General features: G+C 39.3%; 1 protein-coding gene across 3 annotated transcripts; it reads right to left on the bottom strand.

Annotated features, from left to right (window-relative positions):
• Positions 1-265: 265 nt before the first annotated feature.
• On the bottom strand, positions 266-14230 carry hps3 (HPS3 biogenesis of lysosomal organelles complex 2 subunit 1). Of its 3 annotated transcripts, none has more exons than XM_079683190.1 (25): positions 14077-14230; positions 13188-13312; positions 12985-13056; positions 12736-12829; positions 12480-12553; positions 11920-12132; positions 11525-11579; positions 11081-11163; positions 10819-10933; positions 10516-10669; positions 10326-10408; positions 9794-9968; positions 9129-9210; positions 8878-9035; positions 8587-8688; positions 6297-6405; positions 5479-5747; positions 4646-4823; positions 4062-4295; positions 3164-3361; positions 2867-3070; positions 2572-2676; positions 2032-2238; positions 1839-1926; positions 266-1662 (listed from the first exon to the last, which is right to left on the bottom strand). In XM_079683190.1, exons 2-25 carry the CDS (start codon positions 13236-13238, stop codon positions 1535-1537), a joined length of 3231 nt encoding a protein of 1076 aa, XP_079539316.1. In that variant the 5' UTR covers positions 13239-13312; positions 14077-14230; the 3' UTR covers positions 266-1534. The 3 variants fall into 3 exon arrangements, with proteins under 3 accessions (XP_079539316.1, XP_079539314.1, XP_079539315.1); XM_079683188.1 differs by having other exon boundaries at positions 14081-14228; XM_079683189.1 differs by lacking the exon at positions 8587-8688 and having other exon boundaries at positions 14081-14228.
• Positions 14231-14764: the final 534 nt, after the last annotated feature.

The raw sequence follows: 14764 nt of genomic DNA, 5'->3' as shown, positions 1-14764 counted from the left end.
TAAATAGCTGAGTGCTCATTAAATCAAGCTGAGATCTATCAAATCCTGTGGCTCTGATTGGCCCAGCTTTGGAATGTTCTTAAGCTCTCATTGGTTGAGAGGTTTGGGTAAATAACTCTGATTGGTTCTGCGTTGTCTTGAGAGTTACAACATGTTGGCCCATTGTTGTTAGGAGCTTTTAAATTGGTGATTCTACTTTCTGCATAATGAACTCAGATGTAAGGTCAATGTACATGATTCAAAAGACAAAACCAATCAACCCCTCTTCACATATCACTCATGGCCTGTTTAATCATCAACATCATGATTGAGTCACTTTTGATTTTAGTAAGTTCCATTGTCAATAATCCAAGTTACAAAATACTTAATGCTTATACAATTAAAACACAGATATGTTAGGATCTATGTGTATTGTCTTTGCTCGTCCATTAAAGAATAAATGTCTTTGAATCCACGGCTAAAAACATCAGGCCGGTTTAATGATTGCTAAACAAACCTTGATAAAGTGTGCAGATTTCAGCAGCAGCAGTTACACAGCATAGTGATATACTATCTAATCTGAGTCAATATGATCAAAGTCACACCTCATGTCTCTGGTGAAGCTGTTATGAAACACACCACACTCAACAATCTATGATCATGTGTCAACTAAGGGAGCAGCACACATAGTTGAGTTAACCAAATGAGGAAGTTGTGAGTGAAACACAATTAAAACAAATCAAAAATGGACTGATATATTCAAACTACTTTCTATTTGAGTGACCAGCAAGTAAAAACTTCTGCAATTCATGAAAAATAAAATCACAATCTTGCAGCTTTTAACTAGTTCAAACCAAGTGACTTCCAGGTTTTAGGCATTTAGGCACTAGTATTAGGACAACAAACTATCAAATAAAATGTTAGTAGCAACACATTACATTTGTATGGCAACATAAAGCCTAAAGACCACTTTTAGATACATATCTTTAAAATTGTAACAAAAATGAACATGCAATGACAAACAAAACTCAAAATTGGAAAGCATGATTTCTATCTTCTCTGCAGGGTCTGCTTTATAAACTATAGTCTGGTCTTGTGTTTCCAGCATACAGTATTTTATTGTTCTATTAAGTTAAAAACACAGATAAAACATCCATATGAGTTGCTTTATATATATATATATATATATATATATATATCAAAAGTTGGTCAAGTAAACATGCAAAAACATGTACATGATTGTCTGATGACAAACAGAGCTTGTCACAACATTAGAGACTAGAGAGACAGCTTTGTGTTTTCATTGTTGCCAGGTTGTCCTTTCCCTCCAGTGTTAGGACCGTTTACAGCAACGGAAAAACTCAACCCGCAATTTGCTTCGGTGCAGCAGTTCAACAGCAAACAATGGGATATAGTTGTTCTATATATCAGTTTGAATGAACAACTGACACCTTTGTCCTTGTATATTTAAGTACAGTGTGAGCTGTGTGTGTGTGTGTGTGTGTGTGTGTGTGTGTGTGTGTGTGTGTGTGTGTGTGTGTGTGTGTGTGGTGTCTCAGGCCATTAAATGTCTCTGGCTACAGCTCAACAGGTAAGGCAGGAAGTAGGAGGCCGTCCCGTCGTCAGGTATCAGCTCCAGAAAGTCTGTTGGACTCATTTCCATGGCAACCACAACCAGCGTCTCTGTTGGCATGAACACAGGCTAAATTAAAATCTAGATGTCAAAACATGGACATCAGAGTAGAACTGAAAATGTAGACTCTTTTTTTAAGATCCTTAAACAAAGCTAGGCAAGGTGGCCATACACTCAAAATAAGGGTATTTTGACAGACTGATGGTATTCTGGGATAAGCGTCTACCTTTGAGGGCTGCCAATAGGATGCTGTTGTCCGAAGCAGCTCTCGTCCTGTTACAAAGCTCAGGGAGCAGCTTCTGCCACCACAACATCTGCAAAAATTATACAAGGAAGACACGGTTATACTACTGAGAATCACTTGGAGTTAAAAAAATAAGTGAGACACTGCACAGCTCAGGCTACAGCTCAGTACAGACCATATGTCTGTCCTGTAACTGGTGGTTGGCGTAGGCTATGATGGCCTGAGGACATCGGTCCAGCAGCTTCTCAATGCTACGGTCATACTGCCCCCTCCTGGTGGAGCAGAGGAGGTGCAGGCTGAAGCCCCACAAAGTTTCCTCTGACAGACGCTCCATCAGAGGCACGACGGAGCCCACAGATAGAGACGGACCACACAGAAGAGACTGTAGGCAGACAATTCAATCACAGAAGGTGAGTAAGGGAAAGGGAGATGATGCAAGATCAAATAGCACAATAATTGTTTGACAATCAAACAAATGTAACGTATAAAATTCAAAAACAAAAAACACTACTCAATTCAATACACTCATGAGATTTTTGTAACATACTCACATGTTATGATATGACGTGTAGCTTTGGTGGCTAATGTTGGCTCATGTTAGAAGACTTGACATATTTGACTACAAGTGCAATGTTCAAGTAGACCCCTAAAATGTTAAATTATATTTTGTATATTTTCCATAGAAGCACATTTATTTTGATTCCAAACACATTACCTGTAGTTTGTACAGCGCCTCCTGGTGTTGGGAGCTGGTAGTGTGAGCTGGATTGAGAACAGTGAGCCACGGGTAGAGAGCACCGTAATGAGAGCACGAGTTTATCTGAGACACACAAACATGTAGGCCTCTCAGTGAGTAAAAAGATGATCACATTCATTGATTTCCTAAACATCACACTATTTATACACAATGATTATTTGACGGCAGTAGATAAAGGTGCTGGACAAAATCCCCAACAGAAACTTAATCTTTCCCAAACAAGGACAACAATTGCAATTTGTATCTACTGTACCAGATCGTCAGCGCTCTTCAATGGCCTTCGTCTTGAAGGTGTGTGTGGTTCGTTGAGGTGTGTATCGGAAGTTGTGTTTGTGAGTCGGTCAATATAGATGGACACAAGTCGGAACAGGAGCTCCTGGATGACAGCTTCTTGTGAGGAGGCCATGAGCATTGCCTCCCAGAAATCCACCTGCAAGCAGTTCTCACAGCCCAGCTCCTAAAATCAAACACACATTCATGTTTTCCTCTTGAAAGGTTGCAACAAATCAGTAAGATTTCACTTGTTGTGAATAACAAGTGCCACATCCACCTTGAATATGTGATCAGCTTGTTCCAGCTGAACTTTGCTGTTTTCATGTAAAGCCACCATGGCAGCCACCAGCAGTCCTGGTTGGGACTTTGCCAGCTGTCGGGTCAGTCGTGTGGGACGGATGTGTGTGTGCTGGCCTCCAACTCCGCCGTGCAGCAGCAGCCTGGGCTCCTCGATGAACCTGTACACCAGCAGCATCTGAACACAAACACACAGGTCCTCAGGTTTCTCAGAACTCCAATTGCCCTTTGCTACACTGTCAGCATGACCCTCATGAATCTCATTCTGAGAAATGTAATTCGCAGTGATTTGGTATAGTATAAGATAATACAAACAATGTTAAGAGCTTAGACATTAAATTCTCTGCTCAATCCACTGTGATCATTTTATTTCTCATTTCCTTTCACGAGGAACCAGAAACATTTTCACTTTCCACTACACTAAAAAAGGATTTAATGCAAACATTGGGGAGAGACTTTGGCAATTTTACAAAAACATAATTAACTGTTCAAATAGCACAATGTGACCTGTAAAAACATTTCTAACTGTATTGGATCATAACATATTACATAAGAAATGTATCTGATTTGTTTCTATGGATATTTTTGAGCCATGTAGCAAATTGCTGGAAATGTCTTTTCTATATTGCGGTCCCTATTGACCAGTTAAGAGGAGTGATGAGTGAGGAGCTAATGAAGGATCAAAACTATAAGTAAACATTTTAAAAGATTGTTAATCATCACAACAAAATATATGATGCTGATGAGATGACTCTCATTCAAGATTAGCACAGACACCCACACACACTTTTGGTGGTGGAGAAAATAAAGTTTCAGTTTCTTCTTCAATAAGAAGCTTTCTTAAGGACACACGCAGCACAGCCCCTGTCCCCTCTCACCTCGGCGTGTCTCTCCATCAGCTGTGTGTACTGTGGCAGGTCGTCCAAACACAGCATCATGGTTGCCATGGTGATTGTGAGAAGAACAGACACACCACACGTGTCCTCCCGATGTATTAGGATTTGCAGCGTCTTGGCGGGACTGAGGTTTATCATGGACGGGCTGGCACACACACTGACGAGCTGTGAGGGCTCTGATTTGCTTAAAATGTCTATGACCTCATCAGCTGCCTCCTGCAGAAAGATAATTCTTTAATTCCTTGTTTTCATTAGTTTCTTTTAGTATTAATTAACTGAAGGAACAAGTGTTCAGTAGAACATGAATAAAACACCTGATGAACTGATTTATACAAATCTAAAATAACTACTTATTTACATGTTTTTATAGATAAATCAGAGGTTGCATCATAGCCGCAACAAAGTCACTTCCCCAAGAAAGCTAAGGGAAGACCTTTTCTAAACTGATTGATTCCATGTTCTTAATTCTATAGCAAAGAAACTGTAATTATAATTTCTTCCATATTACACCTTTCTAAAAATAAAAAGTCTCATTACAACAAGCCTTGCATAATGTTAGTGTATACCTGGCTGAGAGTCTGCTCTGTTTCTTCAAACAGGAAATGCTTCAGGTAAAACAGGAAGCCAGGGCCATAGGTGTGAGGGCTGCTGGGAAGTGGGCGGTTTCTGGCCATGACTTCTGTGACTGACAGACCGGACATCCTGTAGTACGGCAAGGCCAGGTGGCAGTCCTTCTGACTGCCCCTACAGAACAGACAAACACAAAATAATTGATTTTCCTCAAATGTGAATATATGCTGCTTTTTTCCATTGTTTTTTGTGATACTTTTTTTACTTTAAAGGTCCCATGTCATGGCCATTCCTACTGATCATAATTCCATTGTTGAGGTCTACTAGAATAGATTTACATTGTTCAATGTTCCAAACTCACATTGGTTTCTCATACAGCATCTCTCACTGTGCTCTGATTGGTCAGCTCGCCTATTCTGTTCTGATGAGTCTACCACCGTTACAGCGGAACATCAGTGTTTATCTGTTACAATGGCGTTAGCAACCAGAAAATGACACCAGTAATAACAAACAGATGAGAATGCTGTGTGGGGTCTGAGTGGTCCCTTTGAGGCTCGAGGAGCGGACAGTGTGAGCTGGATTACCGGTGTCATTTCCTGGTTGCTGCATGGGGTCTGCGAGACAGCGAGACACCGCGAAACTCAGCCTGAGCACACACACACTCAGTGTCTCGCTGTCTCAGGCTGAGTTCAGACTGTGTGTGTGTGTGTGTGTGTGTGTGTGTGTGTGTGTGTGTGTGTGTGTGTGTGTGTGTGTGTGTGTGTGTGTGTGTGTGTGTGTGTGTGTGTGTGTGTGTGTGTGTGTGTGTGTGTGTGTGTGTGTGTGTTACCTGCTGAAACAGTCTCCCAGCTGTGCACAGTTGTGCCTGAGTGCCTCCTCCACCTCCTGCCTGTCTGTCTGTGCAGCTGTCTGTCTATCAGCTGGTGCGTCTGTATCTGTCTGCAGAGTCACGGCGGCTTCACCCTCGATGTTTCGTGGCTGCTCTGAAGGCTCTGTCCTGAGTAAGGAGGCACGGAGGAAGAGGTGAGCTTCACTCAGGAGGTGCCGAAGGCTTTGGGCCTGCGGGTTAGTCTCTGCGTACCGCTCGCTGTATTCGACCTGAACAACAGAGACAAAAATATGACTATACACACTCATACATATGAAGATTTACTACAGTAGGTGTAGCATGTTCAGAGTCAATCTTTCATATTATTACAACCTTTCCTTTAGTCACTAAATCTAACATTTTTTGGAATAAAGGTTTTAATAGATTTATAGATCAGAAAGAAGTTTCACAAAAATGCTGCCTGCTTCTTTAAAACAGAAAGAATAAAGCAGTCCGTTTCACTAGATTTAGAAAATATATAATCTGATTAATACATATATTTTCAACAAATACATTTGCACTCTCATTCCACAGGCAAATTGTATTTATGTTGTTTAACTATAAGTGATCAATTACAAATTAAATGCACGTCACAGTCATGTGTCTTTTTTGTACGCATTTAAGATGTTTGTTTTGTTCTAGTTTTATTTCTTTAGTCTTTCATACTGTATGGTTAATAATTGTGCATACATGATATTACAAGTAGAAGTATACAACCATAACAACTGACATGGAAGTGGATTGTTTTGAGCAGTTCATTAAGGTGGTATGTCTGTTACCATCTCTTGGTAAAGAGTGAGGGGGCTGACGCTGTCGACCACATACAGGTTCCACCCGTGTCCTGCTGGGCTGGTTTCTTTGGGAGAGGAGATCGTCCATTTCCTGCTCCTGAGGTCAAAGGTTACAAAGAGGGGTAACAAAAAGAATAATCAGAGAAAATCACAATTTTCTCATCACACAGAGAAGATACATTTGCCTAAATCCGAAAAATCTGCAGACTTTTTAGAGAGATTTTCCCATTATTCAAGAAAATCACAGAAATCAACAAAAAGAACAACGAGTGAAAACTGTAACAGTACGTTGATTTGTCTCTAGTCTAGAGTCTACAAACTAGGATTTTGCCAAATGTTCTTTTATTTAAAGATGCAGAATGTCGATAACAGGAATTCAATTAACTACTTAAAACGTTTCCGACATACTTTGCATGACATTGAACATGTTTTTAATCAATGGAAGCTTTTTATTACTGATGTGCAGCACCATCATACTCACAGTAAAGTACAACATTTTGCGTACAGTTGCTATGTGATACAGTACTATTGCCTAATATTAGAAAGCGTTACTACATTAAACATGAACAAACAAACATTAGTGAACTGTTAGTGAACAGATTAACATGGTAAATAAGTAAGATGTGTTTCCTGTGGCTCATGCCATGCTCAATAGTCATGTCATGTGGCCCCAAACCTGTATTTTGATTTGTAATAGAAACAGGCACATTTAAAATCTACAAAGCACACCTGCCTGTTAGATGCACAATATGTGATGTTCTGCCACTAGGAGTCTCTCAATAACAACAAAAACAAAAGATGAAGTGTGGCGGCATTGAGAGGCAGCGTTAGATCATGGGAGAGCTCGTCACCACATTGCACTCATTAACGCCAGCTTCTCCTAGTTAGGATTTCTATATTGTTCCCGACATTTTTACCAGGAACCGAAACAGTGATTAAAACCAGAGAGTGATACAGTTTAACGTTATAAAGAAAAGTAATTATCCGACATTGTTTTGGCTATAACTAACGTTTGCTCAGAATGCTTCTCTAGAACTTAAGATGCAATGACTAAAATCATATTTAAGGGGATATATAATCAAATAAGGGGATATGCTGCAATTTCCGGCAAACAAAAAACCACAACATGTTGTTGACAAAAAATGAGGGATTACTTTAGCTTCAAATATCAATCAATTGAAGTTTATTCATATAGCCCAATATGACACATTTTATATTTGTCTCAGGAGCTTTAACAGTTTAACAACTCGATAGAATATATACAGGTCTCACTTACTGAAAATTCAGCTCTTTACCTGCAATTATGGGCCACTATTTAAGTTTTACAAGGGACAAGTAACATGTCAAAAAAAGATGGATAACAAGCTGGCTGAATTAAATCTTGTTCAGATCTATTTCAGTACATAGAACATTTGTTTGTGAGCAAAGGGTCACACACTAAAGGGAGTTAGGGTGGTTATGTTTTAAATTGGTTAAGGAACTAACACAGGTAGTGTTTTCACTTTTAGACCAAGCTGTAAAGGCACACATTCATTCAAAACAGCGATTAACCATGAGTTGAAGTAACCGGTTGCTTTAGGGGTTTTATATATTATAGTTATAGTAGTGGATTTTAAATATGAACATTATATTTTTAGAATCTTTGTCATTCTACATAAACTTTTAAAGGTAATCTGCAGTGTAACTGCAGGATTAGTGCAGCGAATGTTAATCCATAATACACCTTATAATTACAGAAAAACACAAAACTCAAGTCATACATTTTGAAAATGTTTGAATGTATTATCCAAGTGACTTGAATATTGATAACTTATGGAAAGGCAAGGCAGATCAAAGGAGGAAGTACTTAGTACCCTCACTTCCCACCTTTTTTAAATGAGCTAGGATCTTTGTGCCACTAAATAAGAGTTAGATTGAGGGTCTAAAGCAAGACGATACCTTGACATCTTGAATATACTATTTTCTTAGCATTTAAGATTTTGTCATAAAGTAGGAAAAGCCTCTGATGTTCCAGTTCATGTTAATTACCATCGTTATTCTTCAGGAATACTGGTATCAGTGACAAATGCAAAAACAAACAAGGTACTTTAATGGAAGCTAAAAAAGTTTGTTCTGTGGCATGAAAGGTTAAATAGATCCCCTTTTAAATAATGATTTGAGGGTTTGGCTAAAAATCATCTGCTACAGTGAGTACTTTTCGAGGGTTTCTTGGCATTGCAGCTTGGCCTAAAGTGACGACAGAGACTGCGGGGGGAGGGGGGGTTTGGGTTTATCTTACAGGAAGGGCCGTGATAGAAAGCTCTCCAGAGCTGGTGTGGTTGCGGGATCGATTCCCACCGCCAGGAAAATACCAGTCAGCAAGGTGTGTTCTTTCAACTTGCTAAAATAACACATACACATACACACAGTAAAACATTTTTTAAATGTATGTATGCCTGATCACACATATCACCAGTGTTGATAAGTATTCTGGTATGGCAGGGAGGTATCTGATGACTAATCCGATTAAGCTTTTAAACACTTGTACACTATACGATCACAGACATGTGGGTATATGTGTGAGACTTACAGGCGTCTGCGTTGCGGGGTGCGTTCAGGTTCCTCTGGTGTCTCTGTGTCAGCGGCGGAGAGCAGGATGACATGGCGGCCGTAGACACACACTGATCGCAGACCGATAAACAGCTGAATCCTGAGCGCGCACACCTCCATGCTGCAGGGCGGACAGGCCTTCAGACACACACAGGGGGAAATGGTGAGACTAAACCCTACAGTAAGTTATTGAATAACCCATGAGGCAAGGATTCCATGATAGGATCATACCTTCATGGTGGTGTCGATGTAAGGGTCCACAACCCTGGCTGCTACTGCTGCACAGCGCACTGTGAAACACTGCAATGCACTCCTAGGCACACAGGAAGTATCAAACTTACTTGTTGAGAAATACAAAATTCAGAATAGAGTATTTGCAATATACCAGTATTGACAATATTTGCAATATTTAAACAATGAGGTATTTAGGTCATGTTAAAAATACAGTTATGACTACATTGTGTAAATAATTAAGCACCTTTTTAAATTTGTTAATAATTTCTCTCCCTTCCCAACAACCAACACACGGTGTAATTTATATGCCAAAATAAAGACAAGCAATACATCAATCAAACAAAAAAACAAGGCATATTTCTTGTTTTTCAAAAATTCTGTTGACATTGACAATAATATTGTTTTTATTGTTAATATTTTTTGGTCAGGAAGGTTGTGAAGTTAAAATCTGATATTGTGACAGCCCTACTTTAGACTACAGAAGTAAATATGATTCAATATCAGTCTATTACTGAGGCTGATATAAATGTCTTCAACTTATAAAAGACTCCATTTTATTTTTTTATGATTTCCCATGACAAGACATGGATGAAGATATTTTAACGAGCTGTAATTTAGTGAAAATGAAATGATTGAAATATCAAATGAGACTGCAGATGTACTTTGTAATGACGTGCAGCAGGTGGTCCGTTAGCACCGCCTTCAGGACTTTCTCTGGATACTGATAGGTGGAGAGAAGCTCGACACCACCCTTCAGACTGTACAGGTAGCCAGCGTTTGGGAGAGAGAAGAAGCAGAAGACACATGCTGGTTCTTCCAGAGGCACGGATTGGTTACCTGGAGAGAGAGAATGCAGAAACAATATTTGACCAAAAAGAAAACCAGGTCCAAGTCCTGAAAGAAGGGAAACTGCACTGACAACGTCTGAAAAGATCCCAGGCAAGTGGCAGAATGCTTTTTTTTGAAAATGTGATCAAAAGCAAATGTATCTTGTTAAGAAATATGTTGCCGTTGCAATGAATTGTATACAGGACTTTCAGTCCTCAGTAGGGTTAAATGAAGGTATTAGTGGCTTTGATTTGATTGAAAGTTTACCATTTGTTGAGATCATGGAGACATAAAGAGAGGAAATCGAGTAGTAATCCTAATTCCTGTGACAACATATTCTGCTTTTCACTGTATTGCTGTACTCACTGGTGTACAGTGGGTAAAGCTGCAGTGAGTGGAGTTGAGTTTCCTCCACACTGCAGCCCTGGAAGAAGTCTGGAGTGAAACGCCTGCAAGAAAGAAGTAACAAAAGTTAAAGATACACCTCATATGACAGAAATATGCTAACCGTAAAGATCTAAAGGGTCAACTGGTACTCAGCACTACACGCACTCACCTGAAGAGAACATATGATAGCGTGTATTGTCCTTTTCCGTCCTCCAGCCCAGTATTCTCAATGCTGACAGGAATGTCACAGTCTTTAGCTACATCACCCAGCAACTCCTGGTGTCTCGGAAGGACCATAAAGTCAGCCTGGTCATCTATATGATCTGCCACACACAGACAGATATACAAAGGTCTTTTACTTTCTGTTACTGCTGATACATCTATTCTTGTTTTTTACAGCCTGTAAACTTAACATAATCAAAAAGATCTATAGATGCGGCATCAATCATTATAGAGGGCAACAAACACAAACCTTTCTTTGTGTCTGATGATTCCTCCTGGGTTTTAGGATCAGAAGATGTATCCAGTTTCAAAACCAGCACCTCCAGCTCCATCTGCAGTGCCACGTAACCTCCACACAGTGCCACCTAGGGGGCAGAGGTGCAATACAACAACACCAAACCAGTGAGTATTGTTCTGTGTGCATTACAGATAATTTGACTGAAATATAAAGGAAATACCACAAAAAGAAAGTAACATAATAAAGAAAAAGGGGAAATGATGTTTGAAATGACCTGTTTAGGCTCGATCTTTGGGAGATGCAGGATAACTGAGCGTTCAAAATCCAGGAAATTCTGGTTTGGACTTGGAAACTGAGCTAAAAAGAAAAACAGACAAAGGACGGATCAGTTGAAGAAGGAAAACATGGAGAGTCAGCGAAGAGGATATTTTTTCTTAGATTAGAGTAGGCATTGTTCACTAGAACATTGGTCACATTTAAGGTCAGTAAAAAAACACAGAGGATTAAATGACAATCAGAGCGTTACAAAATAATTGAATTACATAGAGGATTACATTTATCTAAGAGTCATTCTATTTGAGCAACATGGTTGAAGCAATTTGCTAAAATTGTTCCTCCTGTCCAGTCAACACATTATAAACTAAACACAAGTCATGATGCAAAACAAGTCTTTGTATGAACATGTGTTAACAATTATGTGTCCATTTTCTTGAGTTACCTTGATTCTGACTGGAGTTCTGCGAGCTGCTCTGAAGGATCTGCTGACTCTGATTCTGCAGGTATTTTTTTCAAGAAGAATAAAATGTAAAACACTTAGAGAAAGTAACTGAGAATGTCATAGCATGCTTCATTGAGACATATCTGATGATAACATAAAATGTCTTATTCATGTACTGCAATTTATATTTGAATACTTTTTGAGACACAATGAAATACACATTCTAATGTTGTGGATAACTGTCAACTTCTGGAAAACACTGCATCGTTAATCGTGACTACATCATGCACCAGTAGGACACTCAATATTCTATCTAAACTGTGTAAGGCTCTCTCTATAAGTAGAAAGGGGTCTTCAGAGGAGATAAAGCCACAGATTATCAGTTGAACTCTTACCAGGCTCTGCTGGTTCTGTCTCCTCAAGGCGAACAAGACCAGCGTGTCCTCACAGCCGACCAGAAGGTCTCCTGTCACCGGACAACATGCCACGGCAACAGGGCGCTTTGAAAGAGGGATCTCGATGATCTCCATCTGCACCCCGCCCCGCACAGACGCACCTCGCAGCAGGTGCCCCAACAAACGCACCCCGACCCGGGCCTTCCCCTCCGCCTGAATGGAGAGCAATAAGTACAGAAGAAAAAAACATGGACAAAAGAACGTAATATTGCAGTAGATATACGGATGAAAAACCATCTCTTCTATTTGTCTTTCTTTTAGTGGATCAATTCAATTTCAAGTTTAATGTTAAAGCTACAATGAGTAGTATCTGAGGGACAACATTTTTTCTTCTAGTCCATATAATAAAAATGCTATATGTTTTTATAACATTCCCTAGTTAAGGTCACATATTGATCCCCAACATAAAGTATGAAAACTACAAAAGAAATTAACATGGTCCCTTAAGTCTCAATGTTATATGATAATAAATACTTTCAAGAAAGCTTTTCAATGTGTACCTGATAACGCCAGTTGGTGTAGGCTCTCAGGTAAGTGGCGCTGTTCTTCTCCTCAATGGTAACCAGGTAATCTCCTGAATGGGATGCAGAGAAGAAAAAAATATAGAAATATATCACTCTCTTCAACTGACACTTCAACCCTTACGCTGTCGGCTTCCTTACTCACACATAAAACAAACAAAAGTACAATGGGTGAAAACTAGTATGTATGCAGTTGCTAAGACTGACAAAAGGTGAGCGATAATGAGTTTTTTACCCATCTTGCTGTGCTGGATGCTCTTCACAGTGCCCATGGTGGCAAAGCGACAGATGAAAGGGCAGCCCTCCTGCTCCACATTGTAAGCCTCCACCTTGATTCAGTTCAACACATTACTGCATATTAAAAAAGATATATTTTTGATGAGGTGTGGGTTTAACAAATGAGGGCATAGTTTTTATTTAAACACAAATAAATAAAATAACTGGAAAACTTTTATTTAAAAATATACATATTTTAAAGAATAACCTTGCATCCTCCAGTCGCCACCACAAACAGAGCTCCCCCTCCACAGCAGACCAGTCCAGGCTCCTGCTCCACCTGAGATACAGAGAGGTAAGGTATATTAGTTAGGACCTGACACATACACAAAACAACATTATCAGCCGTGATAAGCATTTAAAAAAAAAAAAAGAAATAAAATAAAAACATCCACAGCAACATCCACCTACCTGTACTATCTGCTGTGAGGCGAAAGGATGGCAGTTGTAAACGTGCACCATGTTGGATCCCCTCTTGGAGACAGGAATCAGCCCAGGGTGGAAATGTAACGGACTGTCTTCATTCAGCAGGACAGCTTCCATTAAAATATAAAAATATTTAGAGCTGAACAGTTTTTACATATTATTCAAAAATACTTTTGGGTTATGAGACGTGTCATTTTATATAATTACAAATGATATCTACTTGCCTTTTGTGAATAACTGTGGCAATAGGCTCACTTTTTAGTTTGGCCAGGTTTATCACATGTGACACAAGAAACATTTATTCCTATTATGTTTGCATTATTTTAGCATGTGTGCAAGCTAGTACAAAGGTATGAAAATAACATTGTTTTTATTTTGTAAGTTAAACGGTAATTTATTGACGGTCCCTAACACTAACCATGTGGATAACAGAGGGCTATGTGGGAAACCCTTCCTATGACAGCCGTAGTTTGAATGTCTTATGGATTTCCAACCTTAAACTAACTTATTCGTTGCATATTCGACATCGACGTTTTCAGAGAAAATATATACGTTATTTTAAATGTATTTAATTTCTGACACTTCGAAACCAATGTCACGTAGCCTATTAGGTATTACAATAAAATAAGCAACATGACCCACCACTAACATGTAGAATGTAGTTTTCGATACATTTCTTTCATTCTATCAGGAGCTGAAACAGGGCTGCAGCAGTGTGTGTTTCACTAATCGATATCACATGCCGCCGCAGTCTTGTGAGCAGCATAGGGTGTGTGCACACATTAGGATTAACACTTTTCTTCCTGTTGGCTCACATTTTAGCTGCAAATAACAGTCATTGCGGTAAAGCTGTGAAATATTACTCGTAAAGTACCTACTATGCTGACAGATCCTCGGTATCCTCGCTTTTCCTACTTTTGTGCTGAAGTTGATTGATTTCACAGTGCAAAGCAGGAAGTGAACCGTCAACCACAACAAGAAAGTGCCCGCCCACTCCGGGTTTTGTGACTTTCTCATTGGTTGAGAAACAGTCATGTTCTGTCAGGGTAATGATGTTTTAATTTTCCCGTTGTTTTTTCACTTTGTTGTAATTGTGTAGTTTTAGGCTACTATTTCAGTTGTACAGGGACCATCTACAAAGTGCTTGCTGAAAATGACATACTGCAAACATATTCATGAACTTCTCTGTCCTGTCATACAGGACAACATACAATATATTTTATTGTACACAAAAAAAAAAGTGATACAAATGTTTCAAATAAAAAGTTACATAGGCGTTCATTACATATGACCCGTTTGAAATGGGCTAAACCCTTAGAGTGCTACAATATATTATATTTGTTAATGAGGGGTGCATTTTCACAAAAGCCCCACTAGGTGTGAGTATGTTCTCAGAAGGGGAAATATGAGCGTTTATATGATCTGCAATGTTTGTATGCAGGATGGCACAATTTAACATGTATTGACACAGTTACTGAAAAATATCACATGGGGGCAGTATTTAACACAAACGAAAAAGAGAGGGGAGGTATCGATAAGAAGAATTTAGAGTATACGAACAT

This window comes from Notothenia rossii, assembly GCF_949606895.1.
Source record: "Notothenia rossii genome assembly, chromosome: 1".
NCBI lineage: Eukaryota > Metazoa > Chordata > Actinopteri > Perciformes > Nototheniidae > Notothenia > Notothenia rossii.
The sequence above is the reverse complement of the archived record's forward strand: the minus strand, read 5'-3'. Positions and strand labels throughout refer to the sequence as shown.

Excerpts from the sequence above, each read along its gene's own strand:
- hps3 (XM_079683188.1), bottom strand. The coding sequence starts at position 14,219 with ATGAGAAAGTCACAAAACCCGGAGTGGGCGGGCACTTTCTTGTTGTGG. Across the intron at positions 3,071-3,163 it reads AAGCTGATCACATATTCAAG|GAGCTGGGCTGTGAGAACTG; the intron begins GTGGATGTGGCA and ends GTTTGATTTTAG. Across the intron at positions 1,927-2,031 it reads AGTTACAGGACAGACATATG|ATGTTGTGGTGGCAGAAGCT; the intron begins GTCTGTACTGAG and ends TAATTTTTGCAG.